The sequence below is a fragment of the Candoia aspera genome, chromosome 2 (genome assembly GCF_035149785.1).
Source record: "Candoia aspera isolate rCanAsp1 chromosome 2, rCanAsp1.hap2, whole genome shotgun sequence".
NCBI lineage: Eukaryota > Metazoa > Chordata > Lepidosauria > Squamata > Boidae > Candoia > Candoia aspera.
In genome coordinates this window covers 101558137-101580322 of record NC_086154.1, presented here as the reverse complement: position 1 = coordinate 101580322, position 22186 = coordinate 101558137, and the positions used below count along the sequence as shown (strand labels likewise).

The following is a 22186-nucleotide window of genomic DNA, read 5'->3' as shown; positions in this document are numbered from 1 at the left end:
AAATTCCGCAGGCTTTGCCCACCCATCCCTGTCAGGCTTATCCTGAAATGTTCTGCTGAGAGAACCTTGAAATTGCCTCACCAGGAATTAGCACAGTGCCAAATATGTCAAGGTGAGAAAAAAATGGTCATATAGATACAACTGCTTCCTCATTTGTCAGATCACCATTGGCTATTTCCACAAATAGGAAAACAAAACAGGAAACTTACGATTTCCCACAGAACACTCAATCTTCTGCCCACAGCCTACACCATTAAAAGCTAATGTATGTTCCCCAGAGTTCCAAACAAGTATTTATTTATTTTATTTATTTATTTATTTATCATATTTTTATTACCCCCATCTCCCCCACTCGGGGGACCCTGGGGGGTAAATTTATATTTAGTGATAAGACTTCTAATGGCTCATTCACACATGTAAAACCATCACTTAATCTTGGATACACAAGGGGTCCTGGGCCTCAATTTCTTCTGCCTGCATCTATATAACTATTGCCTTTCCATTTTAATTTCTACCACCTTTGTATTTACCATAGGTTTCCAACAGCTGCAACTTCCCAGCCTTTTGCATAATGAACTATCTTTTATTAAAGTGACTTACAGGTTTAAAGAAAAATGTAGAAATAAATCAGTCAGCTATGCAACGATGCCTTATAATAAGGGATGTACAACTTGTTTGCATTCTCCCCAAGCAGCATTTTAAAACTGAATATTGATATTGTTCTTGTTTCCTGTTTTCCCTTGAGGAGCCTCAGTCTGGGGAATCTGAAACTTGAATTGCCTATCTCTAAATCCTTGCCTGTAACCCAATATCCAACTGAGCATACAGACTCTTCCCAGAGCAATACATAAAAAATAAAATAAATAACAGGAAGAAGCTAAAACTATTTCACCTTTGACAGTAGCTGATGCATTACAAGGAGAGAAACACACGCGTTAGCCTAATATCAGCAGGACTGCCAAACAGTAGAATTAGGAACAAGAGATTTCACCAAAACTGAAACAGCCTGTGACAGCCAGCAGCCAAACATGAGCACCAGAGACAGAAGAGACTCATCTCCAAAGAATCCAATCTGCCAACAAAAGGTACTGAAAGATAATTCTTTCAACAACAAACAGAAATGGGAAGCCCTCAGACCACAGCGCCTCCTAATCCTATCTCCTAGGCCTACTTTTCTAGAGAACACATTCTTCCCCAAATAGGGAATTTCAACACACAAACTGTAACTTCCCCTTTTGAACGAGAGGCTTTTTCCACTGCTCCTCAATCTTACTACAATAGGGGTACCCAACAGCATCTTTGCTGTGACCCCACTATACCCTCTCATAGTAGGTTGGTCCGAACATGTTGTCCTTGTTTTGGGAGGGGATTGGGTTGGGGTTTTGTCTTATTTTATAGTTTTGCGGGGGGGGGGACAAAATATAAAGGATTAGGATCCATTTCATGCCGCAAGATCTCCAGTAGATACCAGTCTCAGGCACATTTGAGATGTGGTCCTTGATGTGCTATGCAAAGCCTGGTACTGCCCTCAAACTGATGGAAGTTGCACATTCTTCCTCTACAGTGTCATCCATCCATTTTTTTCCTCCACCCAGGAATTACAAAAAAAAGTAAACAAACTGTGCTGGCAAACCTCTGGCTCAGGACGTTTAGCTTCCTAGCAAAGTTCCTGTAGAGCAGGCCTAGCGTCACTCGCTTGATGCTTGATGAAGCACCCGAGGGAGGCCCAATGGCAAGCAGCACACAAGATCCCCACCCCCTCCTTGGGAAATGTGAATATCTCTTTGCCAGTCTGACGTTTCTGAGCAGCTGGTCTGCTTTACTTCTCCAGTTTCCTTCTCTCACTCTTTATGACATGAGCTCAGCTAACTGCAAAGAGCTCGATTGGCTGTGCCTAGCTGGGAATCTCATAAAGTGGAGGGAGAAGGAGGACTACTCGCTCACACAGATCTGCACTTCGCTTCCAACCCAATGAATAACATCATCGGGAATCTCCTGGGCTGGCCCTTCTTGATGTGCCCCTATTAGCAGTACATGTCTCCTTCCCTCCAGTTGGCAATGATTCTGTCCTTAGTATACCTCTGTGTGTGCGCGTGCTGCCAGCACCTGGGGGACATTGTGATGAGAAGCCCCTCCATCCCCACTGGCCTGGGATTAGCACAGCGCTCTGGAAGAATAAGGCTGAAAGGAGGTGACCCAGCTTGACCCTTCTGTTTCTCTGATCTCTGTTCCCAACCCACAGGCATACTTCATCTGCCTGACTGCCCCAATATCATCTGAGGTTCAGCACAGGCAGGGAGTTGCAGGGCTCTTGCTTAGTAATTAATCTCTCCTTTTCATCTTCAAAAGTCTGTACCAAAGTTGAGCACTACAGAATTCAGCAAAGCTTCTGAGACAATCAGCACTTGATATTCGCCTCTCCAGTGCAATACTTTGTTTCCACCTTTGCCCAGAATGGGGAGAACAGAACAGTTTGAAACAGCCAAGCACAGCTTTTCCCAATCGGGCCCTTGTCCTAATCACTGCTCTCAGAGCTGGTCATGCTGGCTGGGAACTCTGGAAGTTGTAGTCTCCACACATCAGGAGAGGGTCAGGCTGAAGAAGGCTGGCCAAGCATGCCAGCTGTCACTAGAATCTGTCTCCTTGGTGTACCAAAGAGTTTTCTATTATCCTCTCTAAATCTGACAAACAAACAAATTTCCAAGAGATAGACTTTATCCTTTCACCTAGCACTGACAAGGGGCAAAAACACAGCCAGCTGTCTAATCCAAGCTCTATAGGTATACTACATGCAATCACTGAATTAGCACAGAATATGAAGCAAATAAGGTATCTTTACTACCTGCCTACATTTGACCTCCAGGCTAGACTAATTTCCCAATAAAACAGACCTCCTTCCCCAACCCAGTGAATAACATCATCGGGAATCTCTTGGGCTGGCCCTTCTTGATGTGCCCCTATTAGCAGTACATGTCTCTTTCCCTCCAGTTGGCAATGATTCCGTCCTTAGTATACCTCTGTGTGTGTGTGTTCGTGCTGCTACTCCCCTCTCCCGAAATCTGATCGCACGGGAACGACAGGCAGTTTACTTTAAAGAGCGTGGTGGCTGGGGACAGAAAAGCACGAGCGAGTTTTGACTAAATGGAGCCGTTTCCCGCCAGGTGCTTGTCTCAAAGGGCGCCGCTAGAGTTGGAATGAAGGAGGAACACAACCGTTCGGTTTCTACATCAGATTCCGGCGGAGTTTTACGTTAACTTAATCTTGGAACCCTCAGTGGCTACAGAAGTGAAGCTGCGTTCGGAGCTTATAACCGTGAGGTTAAACCTGAAACCCCGAACAGGTAGATTAAATTGGTAGATTACAAGCGGCTCGAAAGCGTTCAGACATTGGGCATTAAGGATCCCTGCGCAGCCTCCCAGCCGACAGACTACGGTCCTGCACATGAGTCAATACCCAGGTATGCTAGGGTAGCTCGCCCCTTCTCCTCACTCATGGGCCCTACCTTGAAGTCTGCGGAGAGCTGTGGGGTGTACTCGAGGGTCCAGAGCGCGCGTACAAGTGCTGCCAAGTGTTGAGTGACCTCTCCAGAGGCGGCTTTCGATCCAGGTCTAGGTTGCCTCGGCTGGTCGGGCAAAGACAGCAGGAGGAAGGCGGCGAGTAGCTCGGTATGGCTCAGGCACTGCACCACGGCGTTCAGGAAACACGTGTTGCCGTGATTCTTGAGTCCCTGCGCGCCAGGGGTGAGCGGGCGCGGATCCCCGGAACTGGCCGCAGGAGGTGGGCTCAGCGCGCCCAACCACAATCGGACGCCGCCACCTGCTTGACCGTGATCTGGGCCGGGCGGTCGCTTAAAGCCGCCTTCGTCGTCTTCCGCCTCAGCGCCTTCCCCCCGCCGCCGCCGCGCCCCCCGCAAAGTTTGCAGGAGACGCCGAGCCAGTTTGCTGAGGGCGCGCACAGCCCGGCGCCTTCGCCCGGCGCCAGTGTGATGGTGAGCGGAGCTCCTGGCCCTACCCAGGGGGTTCTGCGTACCGGGCCCAAGCTTATCATCCGCCTCGAGTTCGCCCATCGGAGCTCGGCTGCGGCGGTCCGCTCCTCCACCAAGTGCTGCCAGCAGCCTCTTCCTCCTCCTTTGCTACCTGCGTTCTCCGCCTCCCGTGCGCTCCGAGACTCTTCGCCCGGCCCCCACGGCTCCCGGCTGGGCAGGGCAGGGCTGGGCGGGGAGGCGGAGAGGAGCGGGTCGAGCTCATGACAGGGGGCAGACGGCCATCCTCCTGCGCCCTGCCGCGAAGGGCACGTTGCTTTTCCCGCCTCCTGAGTTCCCCGCCGGATCCGGAGTGCCTGGGGAAGTACGCTAGACAGGCGTTTACTTTGGAGGAGCGAAGGCAAGCGCCTCCTTCTGTTTGGCGCTCATTCGCCGGGTTCAGCACTGGGGAGGCTTCAGTTTTGCGGGCGAGCCGCTGCTGCTGCTGCTAAGAAATAGCATCCTATGGATCGGGTTGACGAGACAGGTATTACTATCAGTTAGTGGTGCAGGGCGACCTTCGCTGAGCCATCTGGCTGATTCCGACCTGTTCCTTGTGGGCTGCGTAGATACTGCACAGCCTGTGCCAAATTACACGATCGATTCAGTGGGGCGGGGTGTTTGGGGAGGCCTTGTATTTGCTTGCGACTGTGAATCGGCGGGAATCTTGCTGTGCCAGCTTGGTTTACATATGCCAGGTGGAGGAGATGGGCGTAATTTTGAACATGAAGAAGCAGAGCACGAAAGACCCTTAGTTTTTGAGGCAACTTGTCTGCTTAGTTCATACAGAATGCTGGAAAGACAAAATGCCTCTAGCCATTTTGTTAACCCAAGAATATTTGTTTAGCCGTAGCATGTTAGGTGAACACCCAAGCAGTTGTGTTTTATTAACTCAGATTTAAGATTTACAGTAGTGAGCTGTTTTGTTTTGTTTTGTTTTGTTTTGGTGCCTTCCAGTCAGTGTAGACTCCGGGCAACAGCCTGGACTAGTCCCTGCAGTTTTCTTGGCAAGATTTCAGAAGTGGTTTGCCATTGCCTCCATCCTAGGGCTGAGAGAAAGTGACTGGCCCAAGGTCGCCCAGCTGGCTTTGTGGGTGGGACTACAACTCACAGTCTCCTGGTTTCTAGCCTGGTGCCTTAACCACTAGACCAGACTGGTTCTGTGAGCCTAACCAACCTAAATATTTTAATTTAGTCTCTGACAGGAAGGAGAAATTAAATAAATGCTTCTTACAATTTGGAATCCATAGCAAGACATGGGTACACTAATCCAGCACTATCTTCCAAGAGCAAAATGATGGAAGAGCACAGAACATTAAGCACCCACTAGCAAGTCACAGCAGTATACTCATTAGGCTTTACATCTGCTGTCAGTGAAAACGTGCATGCTTCCTTAAAGATATGGGGGGGGCAGTTGAAGTCAAGAGATAGATGTTCACAGCTGGTATCATGGGTGGCCTGTATGACTTGATACTTGTCCTGCAAAAAGCTCAAGGCATTTGCATCTCTTCTTGGAGCATCAGGTCAAGCCTCTGATAAAAGCTTGTTCCTTGTATCCCCTCTCAGAAGCTGTGCAATATTGATTTCCTTTGATACCCAGTCAGGTGCAAAATGACTGACAGGTGTGTGAGAACAAGGACATCAGCCTAGATTGAATTGTCAAGGAAGTGCTGCTTTAGATAGGCTGATAAAATATCTTCAAAGTTTGTAATATACTACAGACCAAAAATGCAGCACTCACTAATAGGCCATGCTGTTTAGGAAAAAAAATGAAAGATACCATCTTCCAAAACAGTAATTTCATCCTTGTTCAAGTCATGCTCTGAGGAGAAAAGTTTCTCGTTAAGGAAGTCAGACAGCAAGCACTATGCTATTCTCAAGTCTCATCTTGCAAAATCTCATTGCAGCCAGGTTATGGTCTATCTCAGCCTTTCTCAATCTTTTTTTCCCTTGGGGATCCCTTAAAATAATGTTCAGGTCTCAGGGAATGCCTGCATAAAAATTATTACATCTACAGCTCATGGTACATTAGTGTAGTCAGTAAACTGAGTTGCAGCACATTAAAAATTCTCACTCCTACAAGCGCTACCATTGTGTGGTAGGCAAAGTTCAAAAAATGATACTTATTTTCTTTTAATCACAGTCTCTTGTGGAATCCCCAGCAACCTCTTGCAGAAAGAAGCCTGGGGATCTGTGGAGCCTCAGTTGAGAAAGGCTGATCTAACTTCTAATGAAGATATATATGGATCCTTACATAGGCAGGTCCTGATTCTAAGGAGTTTACGATTTCCTATCAGGAAATATTGATGACAAGAAAGGCAAAGTTAGTGAAGATAGAATGCAAGTAGATGTTAGTAAGATCTAAAATGGGTGGGAAACTGTTTTGGGTTTTCAAGGGCCATAGGGAGTCAAGCTGGTGGTGTAATAATGTTTCAGCAGAGTAGAACTAACATTAAGTTAAGGCCTGAAATTGTTGTATCCATTTAGCCCCTGCTTTAGCAACAAAAAGAAATGAAGCTACCAAAATTTGGCATTTTGTTGGTAAAATTCCCGTGCTACAATTTGGGAATGCTGGGGGGGGGGGGTTATAAAATGAGTGCTGAACAAGTATATGCCCACCCCTGTTTTAAAACTTAGTTGCAATTGTATGTTCAGACTGTTTCATTTAAGGAAAGTGTTCTAAAAATGCTAAAAGAGAGGCCTACCTTAGCATTTTGAATCATGGTGACAGCAACTAGCTTAAGGTTTGCCAAGTTCCTAGCACCTCAAAACCTAAGGCTCAAGAGTTGGGATTTAGTGGCATCATGGGGGAGAACCTAGGTTGTTGCAGAACATCAATTATTTGAAGCCCAAACTCTGACAAGTGGATTAGTTTTGAGAACATAGTCCTCCAGAAAGATCCAACCCAGCAGGGAAGAGGAGGAGTTGTAGCTGAAAGGCCCCAAGATCTGGCAGGAAATCTGGAAATACTGTATTCTCCTATTTCTTCTTGAGTCTTTAAAACTAAAAATATTTTTTATGAAACATATGTTGTAAAGCATTCTCTCTCAATTAACACACCTCAGAAAGTTAGCATCAGTAGGCTCTTTGCAATCCATTACTACATGGCACTACTTACCCACTGATGTGCTGCATCATGGTTAAGTTACACTGTATCTGTTACTGCTAGTAGGCACACGTTAGCTCATTTAGCACACCTAGCGTTTTGCTACAAACAAATTGGTGTGTGCCAAAACAGCAGATGATAATGGTTGCTGCCACCTGCCTTAAGAACAAACCAAGAAACTGAATCTCAAAGCTTGGGAGAGGCCTTGCAGTCATGCTTGGTTGGAAAATGTTTATAATTTGCATATTTGTAGTTTTGGCAGCAGTTTTTAGTTCAGTGTAATTTTATCTGTCTTCACCCTTTGATTGTGATGTTAAACTATTTCTGTGCTATCTTAGGAAAATGTTTTGAAAGTGGTATGCTATTTTTTAAACATAAGAGAGTGCCTCTCAGACCTCTCATGGAAACCATACCTATTGGGCTTTGCAAGCGTGAAGACTAAACCATTTGCCCAGTGATTGCTTTGATTGTATCCTATGTGGAGTCTGTTAACTATTTTCTGAAAGACTCACTGGCACAGGTAAAGAAATAGCATGCAAAAGTATAGGGGAAAGAGTACATTGGACTGACCTAAAAAAGCCCCATGCTTGTTGTGCCAGAAAGAAATGATAGAAATATCACTGAAAGTAGGCCCAACTCCAGATTTGAGGGTGCATGCCTCTGTGGCTGACTTGCCAGCATTCTGTGGACCTTTGTGTTCTCTCAGCTTCCTTGTTTGCCTACATTCCTTGGACTCCTTACCCCAAGCCTTTGTGTCCCCTCTTAATTCTGCTGGCCCTGAAGGGAGGCAGGGTAGATATAATAAAAAATGAGAGGCACTCTGGAGTTTGGTAATACAGCCATTCATTGATGCAGTGGTCCATTCATTGTTGGGATTTGTACACCCTTGAAGCACTACCTTGAATAGGCAGCTGGCTGGCTTGTTGCAGGAACAAATGTTCTGAATGCATGGTGGTCATGATACATAGTTCTTTGTAGTAGATAGTGGTATCATAAATGTAAATTATTGTTTATTAGAATTAGGATTGGAAGAAGCTGAGCTTCTAGCCCTCTGCAACAGCTTACCTAACCATGGCTTATGGGGCGTTGGAGAGACTTCTGCTGAATTCAAGCCCAGCAGCTTATTTCAGCTATGTAAAATCAACATGTTGGAGATTTAAAGCTGAATCCTGGTCCAGGGAGTCTGACAGCTTAACCACCTTCATTATATTCATCTCTGTTCATTCACACTCCTAAAGGAAGGCATGAGCCATTACAGTTTCTATTTTAAGCAGAGAAATTTAGAGAAGCCCCAAATGTTGGTTACTTCCTGAGTCAGTGAGGTGCTGTCTGGAAGTCTGTTTTTCCTCTCCATTAAAAGTCTTAAAAGATCCTTATAAATAATATTTCCACTGCACTGCAGAATTACTGGCATTCGTTTTCTCCTAGCATATGGTAGAGCCAGTGAAACTTGTTACTTGATACAGTGGTTTAAAACCAGAAACATAAGCACCCTTGCTATACAGTATCTGCAGAAGCTTATACCCTTTCCTGAAGTGGCGCGTGCAGGGTTCAGGAAGCTACTCGTTTGAATTCTGAAAGCATGATGAAGGTAGTGACAGGATCCAGTACCACCCTATTGCCACCTTCTTAATGCTTCCTTAGCTCAAATACATATTCGACATTGAAATTCTGCATTTAGACATATAGGTCTGTCTTTGCCTAAGGCTTGCTTTGCCTAGCTATCCTGATTGCTTGTTCTAAAAGCCACTTGTATCTTTTCTTCTTTGAAATGTTGGATTTTTTTTTTCCACTTCAGTTTTTACAAAGTCTGCTATCACTTTCCATAACTCTTTGGATCAAGTTCTTCTTTGGATACCTTAAGTGTACTGAATTTATTCTTTACATTGAACTTATATTTGAAATGTATGTGTTCTGGATCCAGTCTTGCTGACCCATCTACACACTTCATTTCTGTAATTTAACCCATAGATTTTACACTAATATCTATCTGCCTGCCTACCTGTCTATCAAATTTATATGGCCTCCCATCTCACAAACAGTGACTCTGGGTTGTGTACAACACTGAATGATATCATTCATGATCTGTTCCACAGTCTGCACCTAGAAGTATTCTAGTTGACTGGATTGCATTTTCTATCTACTATTTCCTGTTATGTCACCAGTGTGACTCCATCCAATGTTTTCCATCCATTGATGTCCTGATATATAATCTACATTTATATTCCTTGAAGTATGTATTAGCAAAAAAAGAATTCTCTTTGCAAAACTCTATTAACCTATCTACTGCATTATTGCATTTACCCAGTCCAAACATCCCTAAGTTCAAGTTCTTCCATTTCTTCATTTTTGCCATTCCAATCACCTATTAGTACAGTATTAGTACATATTGTACTAATAGATGTTGCATTTATTACCCCTTATGATTTGTCATAAAATTCATGTCTTCCATCAATGTGTTTATAATAGGAACATATACTTGTATAACACTGATATTTACTGGTTATCAACTGATTCTAATGGATGCAATGCTGTTGTTTACTTGGCTACAGCCAAATATGCTTACTTATGTCCTTTTTGAATACCATTGTTATTCCATTCCATTCTAAAGTCTCATGTCCCGAATCATGTAATTATCATGTAATCATCTTGTTTAAAGTAACCCATTCCAGTCCATCTAAGATAAATTTTCTTAAAACATCTAATTTAGTACACTTCATTTCCTCTTTGACCACATCAAATTTTCTGCTTTCCGTGGTTCAGTTGTACATTTCTTTGTAAAACAAGGAACTCCTCTTTCAGTACTGACACATTATTGATCTGAGTTTTTTTGGCAGCTTTAGTCTGGCTATATCATCACCTCCAGATTCTGATGAAGTTCATTAAGAAATAAATATTCCTTAGAGGAATATCTTTTAATCTGGGAGTGATGGTGGTCTCATTATCTGGCTTCCAAATTTATTTGAGAGACATCCATACAGTTTTCTTGGCAATGATGGAAATAGTTTACCATTGCCTCTTTCTGATTTTGAAGTTCCTTCTCCTAATGGGACTGGCTTCCCTCATGCCTTCAAAGCTTTACTTGCCTTCTGTGGATTACTCTTAGTTTTCTCCCTCCGCTTCCAACCTCACCAGCAATGGTGATCCCATCAGAAGCTTATGTTTCCACAATTGTCATTTGGGAGTTTATAGAAACTGCTGAGCTCTCCCACAAGATCAAGATGGTAGATCAGTCAGGAAGCACCTATAATAAAAATAACTTTCTGCGCAAGGAGACAAGGAAAGTGTGAATTAGGCCTTCTACACAGCTGGCTGACAGCTACCAAGTCTGCCCTCACAAAAGTATCCTATAACACCTAGTACCGGTCAACCTGAGAAGAGAGATCTTTCAAGATGGCTGACCAGATGGCTGAAAGTCAGCAAAAGGAAATAGGCTGGCCAGTGGGCTGTAGGTTCCCCACTCTTGCCTCAAGGCTTTTCATGTCCTTTGTTGTTTGGCTCTTTCAATTCTTAATACTAATTACAGACAAAATTAATTATTGTATCTGATATTGGAAAGGCTAGTTATGTAAATGAGTAAAGAAATGTCCTTCTGTAGAGAACGCAGAAGATTTAGTACTTTAAACCGGTTATTGTTATTAAGCATTTAATGAGTGTATGCTTTTTTTAAAAAAATACAAATTCTATTATCTTCAAAATGTACTTTCTCTTAGATAATTAACTGTATCTTTAGCCTGATTTTTATTAAGCTACGTTGTGAAGAAAAATGGATTTTGATCTGGAATTGCATAAAGGAGCATTATAAGTGAAAAGAAAGAGTCTTCCATCATGATGTGAGAAAGAAGCAGCTTATGTCAAAACAAGAGATCCAGTTTGGTGTAGTGGTTAAGCTACCAGGCTAGAAACTGGGAGACTGTGAGTTCTAGTCCCACCTTGGGCAGAAAGCCAGCTGGGTGACCTTGGGCCATTCCCTCTCTCCCAGCCCTAGGAAGGAGGCAACAGCAAACCACTTCTGAAAAACCTTGCCAAGAAAAATGCAGGAACTGGTACAGGCAGCCTCTGAGAATCAGACACGATTGAACGGATTAAAAAAAAAAGTCAAAACAACCACCCTCTTTGAAATCCCCATGTACCAAGAGAAGCCAATAGAAACTTACGGTATACTTTGGATTTGGGGAAGATTAAGCCTGATAGGCTGTTCATTATTTTCTTCAGTCGCTTTACTACATTACCAGGTAATTGCCTTTTTTAAAACAAACACATATTTATTTAGGGATACCAAATTTGAGTCATTAGCAAAAAGCAGCAAGAAAAAGTTAGATTTTTCAATGTTTCTTAATGGTCATCTAATTAAGAAATACTTAATATGTACTTAATATGTACCAATACTTAACTGGGTAGCCCCAATACTTAATATGATACATTGACCATTGTCTTAGTAGGCATTTTTTTTAATCTGTTCTCAGAATATGGGAAGTCAATAAATGGGGATCAACATAACCTAGAAACCATAGAAGGAAATAGAATGGTGAAACTATTGATTGTCAGAGAGACCGAATATTACTGGAATTTTATGACTAAAAAGGATCTTTGTTAGAATTAAAATATATCTATCATGTGTAATGGCTACAAAGGTAGGCAATGCAAATGTGAACTTAAGTTTCTGTTTAAGAACAAGTCTTGCAGCATTTTTCCCATATAACACACACATGCACACACACACAAATCCAAAAAGGGATAAATAATCCAATTTATTTTGTGGAATATTGGCATATAGTTTTTAGCATTTTGAGGGCTTATATGAATGTAATGATTTTCTTTTTTTGGGTGTTCTAGCTCCTTGACCCCCATGTCTCTCAAACAAATAGCATTACTTTTAATCACTACTTAACTTAAAAATAAAACTCAAGTTGAATATTTTTATACATGCTGTAAGATAATTCAACTATTTCAGCTAGCAGTTTATAGAGGAGACCACTCAGCCAAATATGAAGCAATACAAAGAGTAGAGTGCCAGCATTGGGTTTTGAACATGTTGCCCTTAGTGGATTGATTGCTTTTCCAAGGTATTTTTGCCCTTTTGCTGTGTTAGAGAGGTAGAGAGATGCGTTTGCTAGAAATGTCCAGAGGTAGAGAGGGGCAGAAGGGCAGTAGTTGCTCTGTTTCATTATTCTTATCATACCAATATGTTTCAAGAGAGAAGGTAAATAGACTCTATTATACCAAGGAAGAGGTAAAACACCAGGAGGTGTCAGAGAACAGCTGGAAGCTCTTCACTGGAAAGTGGACACTTCCCAACAGTGCATAAGATTGAGGTCAGTCTCGATGGACTGCAATGTAGAAACTACTGTAGCCCTCAGAGAATGGAAATTGGAAAGATACTTTTCTTCCTATTCTGAAAGAGGACATGCATCAAATTCAGCTGAATCCAGATTTAAATTGGACCAATTCAAAGAGGTTTTCTAGCTCTCCAAAACAAAGAGGCATTCTCTCTAATGCAACCAGAACCAAATCTGAACTTTTAAAAAACTTTGTGATTTTGCACTTTGCAGAAACATTATGGATTTGGGTGGCAGAAAATTAACTTTGCTTTCATTTTACCATGTATGACAAATTAAAGCAGTTGGGGCAGAACTGAAACTATCTAATCGCAGGTAATATTTTACCTAGGCTCTCTAATCATAGTGCTTTGTGGGAGGAATGTTGACCGCTGTGTTTTTTCTTAGTTCTGTCTCATTTGGGTTGAAATGTTTGGTAGAGTCAGTGATTGATAAATGAAATGGAGGAATATCATTCCACCTTTCTTTAGGACAAGCAAAATATCCTAGACACAACCCTAGGTGGACTCAAATTATGGCTGAGCAAGTCACTTGAAGGAGCATTTCCCAAAGCATATTGGCCCAAGCAAAGCACCCCTCTTAGAAGTGTCCAAACAGCTGTGAAGGCTTGGCACAGCGGCCACAGGTTTACAAGTTGTCAGCATGTGCATAAACTGCACATGAGGCATGGATACTTCTACTAGGATTGCCAATGAAACAAAGCAGCTGTGCATGCATGCACATATGGAGCTGACCCGGGAAAGCTTCCAAGCAACTTCCTCATGGTTTTGGAGAGGGCAGCTGCTTCTGTGGCTTAAGAATTTGCTGAAGTGCATTTGCCATGCACTTGTGAAACACCCTTTCAAATGGAGTGCACAATATTAGTGCATACTTTGCATATATAAAGTCCCGGATTTAATATCCAGAAAGAATGGAAAAACTCATCCATAATTCAGGGAGCCAATCAGTTCCAACAATAGGGGAACAGATGGCCGTGGGCACGGTCTGATATAATAGCTTCCTATAAACTACCTGCCTTTCATTTATATTTCAGCCACATCTTCTCCCAATTCTCGTGTAAACTCCTAGTGCATGTTTGCCCATGGTGCAACTCAACAAACTTAACAGAATTAAAAAAAAAAATTACAATGGAGTTTTAAAAAATTGCAACTGCAATATTTTATTTATAGTGTTCATGGACATTTTATCAAAATGTGCAGTTACTTTACATATCCATAACACATGGAAAAAATACCCTGCAACTTTTATCTTTTCTTTGAAAAATAAAGCAGTGGCCTATTTGGAATCCATCCTTCATGTTTTCTGTTCAACACCTTCTCAATTTTAACTATTTTTTATGCTGTTTATGCAAGGCAGAACAAGGATTTTGTGTTGTGTTGGTATGCTAACCACCCAGCTATCCAATGGTTTCTCAGCCTGGCCTGACAAGAGGGTCTCTGATATTGGGGACTCAAAATTACTAGCATTGAAGGACTTTAATGTTCATTCATTCACATATTCCCAGGACTCATAAAGAATCCTGGGAATATGTGGCTTAAGCCTCAGACGTCAGGCCTGATTAACATTGGAAAGGGTTTTAATTGTTGGCAATATGCTCTGATTTAGGATTATTACTGTTTAGTAGGATTACATTTACCTGAGGTCCTAATTTGCACTAGCGATGCTCCCTTAAGGTATGTGGATTCAGGAAGATTTCTTATGGTTCATAGGAATTTTTAGGCTGTATAGTTGCTGGTCCTACTGGGGCTTTACTTGACCTCTGGAGTAGAGAAATGACCCATAATCACTTCTGAGCTTCCTCTTTCAACCTGTAGTGCCAAGGCAGTTTGCAATATGACTGTGGACAAAAAAAATCATGGGACAAGTGACCAAATAGAAGCTAGAGTTTATCTTTGGTTATGTTCTATCAGCCACTTACTGAGTTTACTTCACCACTACCATGGAAAGTTTTTTAATGGTAGGTGGACTTACATTTTAAAGTCCTTGGAAGCAGTTGAAGGATGTCTTAATGATCTGTTGTAAGCAATCTGCAAGGCAGTGTGTCAGTAAACATACTTGCATTCTTATTCATTTAAAGTCCATGTTATCAGTCAAGTGATATATCTTCTGTCGTTTCTTGTCCTATGATTATTGTCAGATTGTGCAGTCTAAGGATGTGGGCAGAATTCTTAGTCTTATAAGGTTTGGTTTTTGGAACAGTTTTGGTTGCTTTAGTACATTTTCCAAAGAAGTAACTCAAGAGTAACTGTGGAAATAAACTTTTCATTGCAGCTTTGAATCATCACCAAGATGCCCTTTTGGATTCTCTTAGAATAGAGACTGGTGGTGGGGGAAGCAGTCTGATGTATCCAGTTCTTCTTTGGAGATTAAGTTTCAGGAAACGATGCTTGGGGACTTGTGCTTTGTGGCTGGTAAATTCTATAGGGTACAATTTTGTTCCATATGCTTTTGTCAACCTCTACATGAAACAGCTGGAAGAATTCAACATACATAGTGGTTTTTCACTAGTCATTACACTTTTTGCTAAAGCCATAGAGGTTCTGAATCAGTGTATGAAGAAAGCAATGGTTTGGATGATGACAAATTTAAATTAAATCCAGAGAAGACAGAAGCGTAATGAGTCAATCCAAGGCTAAGATTGGTTGGTCTTTCTTGAAATTTCAGATTTGACCGCCATGCCCTAGGAAATTATATGATCTTCCTCTTTATTTGTATTCTGCCAAATATAACTTTTGTTAAAAAAAAGAATTTGAATTTATTTCTGTTTAAGTTTATATTTCTGTTCAAGTTAATCTGTTAGCTCTGGCTTTTTATTTTCAGTGCTATGCAACATTTTGATAAGTGTTTAGTCATTTACTTATTAGTTGTAGTGTAACCTTTTAGTGAACTGTTGCATTGGCTTTAAAAAAATGGACTACAAGGGCCTCGAGTGATGAAGGAGTAATGGGGTGGGTAGTTGACCCTCTGCAGAGAAGAGATTGAGGCAAAGAAGACATGTTAAGCCCAGTGGAGACTTAAGAAACTTGTTTTAATTATATTTCACACCAACCTCCAAAAAATTGCAAAATAAATTACAACACCAAAACATTGGTAATTTACTAACAATACAATATGAAGCTGGGAAGCCATATATGACCCAGGGATTACTCAGTCCCATTGTACTAATTAGACTATTTTTACTTTTGCAGATATTTGAGCATTTCCACTAGAAGGCAAAAGGATAAACCTTTTGGTATAAATAAAATAGATGGATATCAGAATGTATCTTTTCCATTTTTATGCATCTTTCTAATTTTCCAAAGAATGTCCTTGGTAAACTATTATGTAGCTCAATATAATTATTATATAATTATAATTATATAATGCAAATATATGGAAACGTGTGCCTTTTGAAAAGAGACCCAATTTCATCAAATGTTTCTCCTTCTAATTCTTTGTTCTAATGTGAATTGTAGTGTTGTTTGCTTTCAAACATTAGTATAATATAAGATTTTGAAATTAACATATTTTGATTAAATCAACTCTCATTTAATTTTGGGTCTTAACCTATTGAATTTGTGTGTTTTTTTTAGTTACTGAAAAGTGTTTTATCCATACATAATAATAGAAATAGTTTTCAGTTCAGTTTTTAAGCATCTAATCGAAGGTCATTTTGTCCTTCTCATACAGTTTGTACAAGTACTATTTTACACTACAATCTTTTTTACAACTTGCAAAGCCTCTGGACATGAAGATACTACTGCTTTGGTTGGCTTTTAAATGGAGAATAGGTCTATCCAGGACTATTAGTTGCAAGGAACCTGCATATCGGTACGTATCACTGGTGGAATCATTAGCAAGGGAGGGATGTTATCTTCTAGTCTCAGCATGTAAGATTCCTAGGTATATCCAGCTAGCACTGTTGTCAGGAGATTGATACATCAAATGAAACTTTGAACTGATCCATTGGGCTTTGCTTATGTTCTGAGAATTGTGGTTCTTAGTACATAAATAATAGTTTGCTATCTGAAGGAAGCCTTAAAATTTCATGGAGGAAGGGAAAATCTCTTTAGGGAATGAAGGGGTGGTAGAAGAAAATAAAAAAATATTGGGAGAAAGTGATATTAACACTAGGCAGTAAACCCCTCTGGTCAAATACCTTTATCTTTGTGGAATGTAATACAGACTTTAAATGGAATTTAATGAACTCCCTCCAAAATGACTGAGAAAAAAGGCGTATTTTTAATGTTCTGGGTAGTGATATAAACCAGCCAACTGCTTAAAGCAGCACCCAGCTTTCTATTTTGACACTTTCTCTTTTTGCCTGTGGGCAAAAAGGTCTGTTCCATAGGCCTTAGACCTCATCAGGCAGTATAAGGGACATAATGAATTATTATTATCTCTCCTAGAGATTCCTACCAGATTCATATTATATCTAGGTCTGTTTTTCCTAAGGTACAGGATTTCCATTAATATCTCAGAGTCATCAGCAGCATTTTCATTAACACCCAGGCTAAAACATACTGGATATAATGCAGTTATTCCTCAAGTTCTTTTTGAGGATTCCAAGATAAGTATTTTAAAAATATAAGAAAAGGTAAGTAGAGGTTTGAAGTAAAGGATGATTTTGAGGAAGTTTTAGAAGTAAATTGCCATTCCATTTCTCCTTCACAAAACGCTAAGCAGAATAAAGCAAAACTCAAGACAATCTTGTCATTTTGCTTTTTTTCTTTAGCTATGTTTTCATAGCTAGCAGGAATTGGACTTTCTCTCAAATGGTTAAGAGATATATTCTGGGCCTTCTTTGGAATATAGAGCAGCTTTGAAGGTCGTGGATATGTTTTTTTTTCCCCAGATAAAATTTATGAAAGTAATATTTGCTTTCTGCTCATCTCAGCCTGCTAAATTTACTGTTTCTCATTTTGAAGTTAAAGTTAACATTCAGCATAAAACAGAGCAGGACCACCTTGCTAATTTTGATGAATCCCCCCCCCCCGATTATGGTCTCCCCAAACATAAGCTATCAAGCCCGACCTGAAGGTTTAAGACTCCTTCCCCAATTTCCTTTGCTGTGTCTGATACAATTCCTGTATCTCCCTAGGATCTACCATATATGCACCATCTCTGTTTCTGTGTCTGTCTGTATGTCTTAAACAGTCGATCCTGAACATAAAAACACATTGACCTGTATTGCAGAAATTGAGCTTCGGTGAGAATGTTTCCTTCCTTCTGTCTGTCCTTATCTTGAGCATCACTTTGATTACTGACTGATGAAAGCTCCAATATCCCTTAGCATCTAGAATTTCCTATGTAGTAGAGATATCACTGAATGGATCCCATCCTCAGTGTTCTTAAAACAGGCGCAGTAGATGTGGCAATTCAGCTTCATTCCAAACTGTTCTAGTAGCTTTCTTGATACCCTCCATAGGAATGGAATATCCCACTTCATCATGTAGGTGAGCAGGGAATAACAGGATTAACCTCTGTGTCTTTGTTCAAGCCAGGAATGGGGGAGGAAGGGAAGTGAGGGTATTAGTTAATTATGTCTGGAAGAGTACTGTTAAAATCACATTCTCTGCTACTACGTGCAAATGAAATGTTAAGACTTTTTATATTCATCACATTCTTAAGAGAGTTGTTGGCCCAAAGGCAGCAATAGCAGAGCTTGCTGCAACCTGCTAATAATTCAGACCCATCTCTGAGCAGAGAATAATTGCCTGGAATGGAAGCAAATGCTTGCAGAAGTCTCTTTCCTTCCTCTTAAAACTTTCTGAGGTAGTTAAATTATATACAACAAAGGAGTCTATTTAGTAATTATCTTTAAAAGATAGCTTTGGTATAAGTACGGATGGCAGAGAGACAGGCAAGCACTGCTTTTGTCAGCTCACCAAACTGCCATGGACAGGCTCCACTGATTTTCAACGTGAAAGGTCAGCTGCTTGCGCAGTTAGCCCTCTGCTGTGGTAACATATGCATTGTATTTAGGGTGATTTTACTCTGCCTGTGATGAATATGGATGGGACCCAGCTGTTCAGCTCCACAGAGCATGTATTTTCTAGCATAGTTCTGTGCTCATCCCTTTAGAACTAAGTAGCCAGAATCCATGTATGATGTGCTGTTCTATAACCCACAGATGAAAAACCACAGGGAACGCCAATTCAAAGCCCATAGATTTGTCCTAGTAACCCCCCCCCCCGCAACCCTTTGAGCTTCCCCAAATACCATTGTACGCATCTCCCTATTGTGAATCTCAAGGGCAATAGACCTTCCTTTAATGTAGACAATAATCCTGCAGCTAGATGTATCCTTAGTTAATTCATCCCATGCTGCCTATACTGCTAATGCCATGCGGGAGCCTAAGGCCAACCAATGCATTATGAGAGAGCATAACAGTTTTCTTTAAAAGAAGAGAAAAATGGGATGCCTGCCTTTCCAACATTACCTTGTTATCCATTTTCTGCACTGGCAATTTAGTGCATTAAACCAAGACCCCATTGCTTTAAGGAACTGCTCAATTAAAGTTACTTTTAAAGCAGCAGCAGTGTCTTTTTTCAGGTTCTTGCCGCAGCCTGAAAAAAAGACATAGCTGCTTTAACTAGCAGCAGAGAGGTGCTCTATTTGCACAAGGTCCAAAGCATTCCTGAATAAATTTCAAAGCTTGCACAGCCCTAATCTCTGTCCTTTTATTAAATAATTAAACATGAGAAATTCTGCCAATGCAGAGTCTCTCTCTAGTTTACTGTAAATTCACCTACCAGATTCTTATCTACTACCTATAAGAGTGTGGAAGTCATGTTCTGAGTCCTTCAGCAGCAGTTGTGATCTTGGTGTGCTATACATAACTGTAGAAAGGTAATATAACTTTACAAATTAAACAGTGACTTAAACCTGTAAAACCAGCAAATAAAAGTAGTTTGGTTTTATCATTCCAAAATGGATACAGAATAGGAAATAGTAATGTTTCAAGTCAGTATCAAAGATGCGTGTATACTTACTCACTCCTAAAGATAAGTTCAGTAACTGAAGAGGTGGTTTGAGAACACTGTTTGCTCAGAGATAGGGAAATTGTTGACACAAATCATAGAAAAAGGACCCAGAACTGGATGGGAGATGAGGAATCCTCCAACTAGCTTTGACATAATGGCTTGGCAAGAGCTACAAATAGACACAAAGATCTCCACTAACCCATTTTCAGTGTAGGACTGTAGAATTTGAAGATGAAAGCTGATATTTTCAATTCTTTCCTGTTAGAATTTATGTATTTTCAGGGATGGAACATGAACAGTTTGACTACCTACAGATGCCAAGCCTTCATAATAATAAAATCTACTTAACATATTCTCATGAAGGCAAGAATTTGAAAAGGCCAAATGGCAGATTGGCTTACAAACAATACTTTTCCTAGAGATTTCACATAGTAAAATTAATGTTATATGACACAGTTGATTTAAAGTTGAGGAAATTATATCAAGATCCAAACTGGAGCTTTTTCCACATGGAATAAAAAAGTGTTTGGCTGCCCTCTAGTGGATACCTTGGCTGGTACTAGGAATAGCATGGCTGGTAGTCCTACCTCCAAGTTCTCATGCTTTCAGGGTTCCATCCTGTTATTTGGTTAACAAAAGGAAAACTTCTTGAAGTGTCTGCTGTCCTAGTCAATAATATAACAGACATCTGAAGAGGCAACAGATAATTTGTTTTTGGTCATCTGATCAGTTTGGCCAGCTAATCAATTTGCAGCCCAATTTTCCCTTTAAATCACATATATGCTCTTTTGGAATACAAACTTGGATTCTTATTGGGCAATAGCTTTTGCACCTGAGCTACCTCTGCCTATCCCAGCTCACCACACAAAGATAGTTGGGAATTAATCCTAAATTATCAAGAAAGAACATAAACTGGAAGTTGTGTATATTCCCACCCAATCAAGCCAATCCCATTTGCCTGAAACATGATGCTGTGATGTGAGGCATATGGGGGAAACGGATTACAAAAAGACAGATATTCCTTGATAAAAGAAGACACTGAGCCAAATCTAAACACATTGGGATTTATATACACATGCAGCAGCTGAGTGAATGCAGCCTCCGCTGAAATCTTGCTTGAACTGATCAGAGATGACATGAAAATTGCAGCTGCCAACTTGACACAGAACCAGGTGTTTTCATCAAATTATGAAACATGCATGCCTAAAACTTATTATCTCACCTTTAAGCAGTAATATGAATCAGCTAACAAAGATAGTATTAATACTTTGTAGGGAGATTCATGCTTAATTATTTTTTGCCCCTGAAGCATAACATCAGAATAACTGACATATACATGCTAGGAACTCATCACAACACAAATGGAGGTGGCTGTAACAAAAATAGCAGTCTTTCTGAAAGTTGCCATTCAAAGCAGACTGCTTCTGACTCTGTGAATGAAGAAGCCTCTGCCCATCAGCCACCAGAATTACAGGGATACCTCACTGAATGGCAGAATTCCTTATCACACTCTAGTGAGAGATTAAACCTCCTTTCATATGGCAAAATAGCCTGTCAAATGAAGGCGGTTACCTTTCCTTAGCATCTAGCTTTCTAGAGGTCAAGAGGATTCAAAAGTTCTCACCTATAGCCTTAAGTCTCTCTTAGAAGACAGTATACTGCCTTGCCTGAGGCCTAGACCGTTCTCCATGTGAAGCAGCAGCAAGTGCTTCCTCCTGATGGTCACAAGTCCATCCATTATATCAATGATCCAAGAGTTGCAGAAGGCAGAATAAAAAATCAAGGCAAATACAGCTTATGTCTGTAAAGAGTTTATTTTAGAACACTGCCTTCTGAATCCAGAGAAGGTTCTTAGGAACTCCTTTGTTTTAAAGAAACTAAATAAAAGCTGTTTCTTATACTTTAAGTTGGATCAGAGTGGTTAACTTGCAACTCCTCCTCCCTGGCAATTAATTGGTGTGATGTGGAAGACAATTATGTAGAAGAACTGTTCAGAAACATGCTACTGTATATCATATGGATGCTCCCTTGTAACTGGAAATGGCACAGCAAGCAGGCAAAGCAGTATATGTCAAAAACGGCAGGTTCATAGTCTGTCTTTCACCCAGTGTAAAATAGCAAGACCCTTCAGAGCTTTGTTTATTTAATCACACCACTGAAGATAAAACTTTGAATTCCTTAAGCTTAAATCGTATTTGCAGGCTAATGTTAGCTACCTCATGGAGGGTACTTAGCAGTTGACTGGGGAAATGTCTAGAATGTTTTCCCATCCAAAATAAGGGCGTGTTGCAGTTTGTTTCCAGCACTCATTTTGCACTGATTCCCAGTATTTCTGTTTTGAGTGGGAGGAAGAAATAACGAATAGGTACATCTTGCCATTTTATTCCCATCCAGAATGAGGGCCTAAAGCCAGTTCACCCATAGAGTTCATCTTCCAATTAAGTGGAAGTGGCAGCCATACCAGCAGGATATTCTAAGAACAAAATCATAATATTGGTGAGGCAGGTGAGATGTCTGTATGGTACCAACCAGGGATGATGATGATGATGACGACGATGACTATCTTTATCAGCATTGGACTTCTTAGAATGGACTACTACAGTACTATAGAATGAGAAGCTTCTTTGCTTTTTGATGGCAATGATTTGAACTTAGCCTAAAGTTCATGGGAAAGTCAACTTATGCAGATTCCCATCACTACAAGCTTTAGTAAGAACCAAAGCATCTTATTTGCTATCTCCATGAGATATGCAGC

General features: G+C 40.8%; 1 protein-coding gene across 1 annotated transcript in view; it reads right to left on the bottom strand.

The window, feature by feature from the left end:
* Positions 1–4351, bottom strand: part of USP43 (ubiquitin specific peptidase 43) — a 116115-nt gene extending 111764 nt beyond the window's left edge. Inside the window, exon 1 of the mRNA XM_063292598.1 lies at positions 3503–4351. Within this exon, the coding sequence (XP_063148668.1) occupies positions 3503–4066 (564 nt within the window). The 5' untranslated portion in view covers positions 4067–4351. The remainder of the gene's footprint in view (positions 1–3502) is intronic.
* Between the last annotated feature and the right edge of the window lie 17835 nt (positions 4352–22186).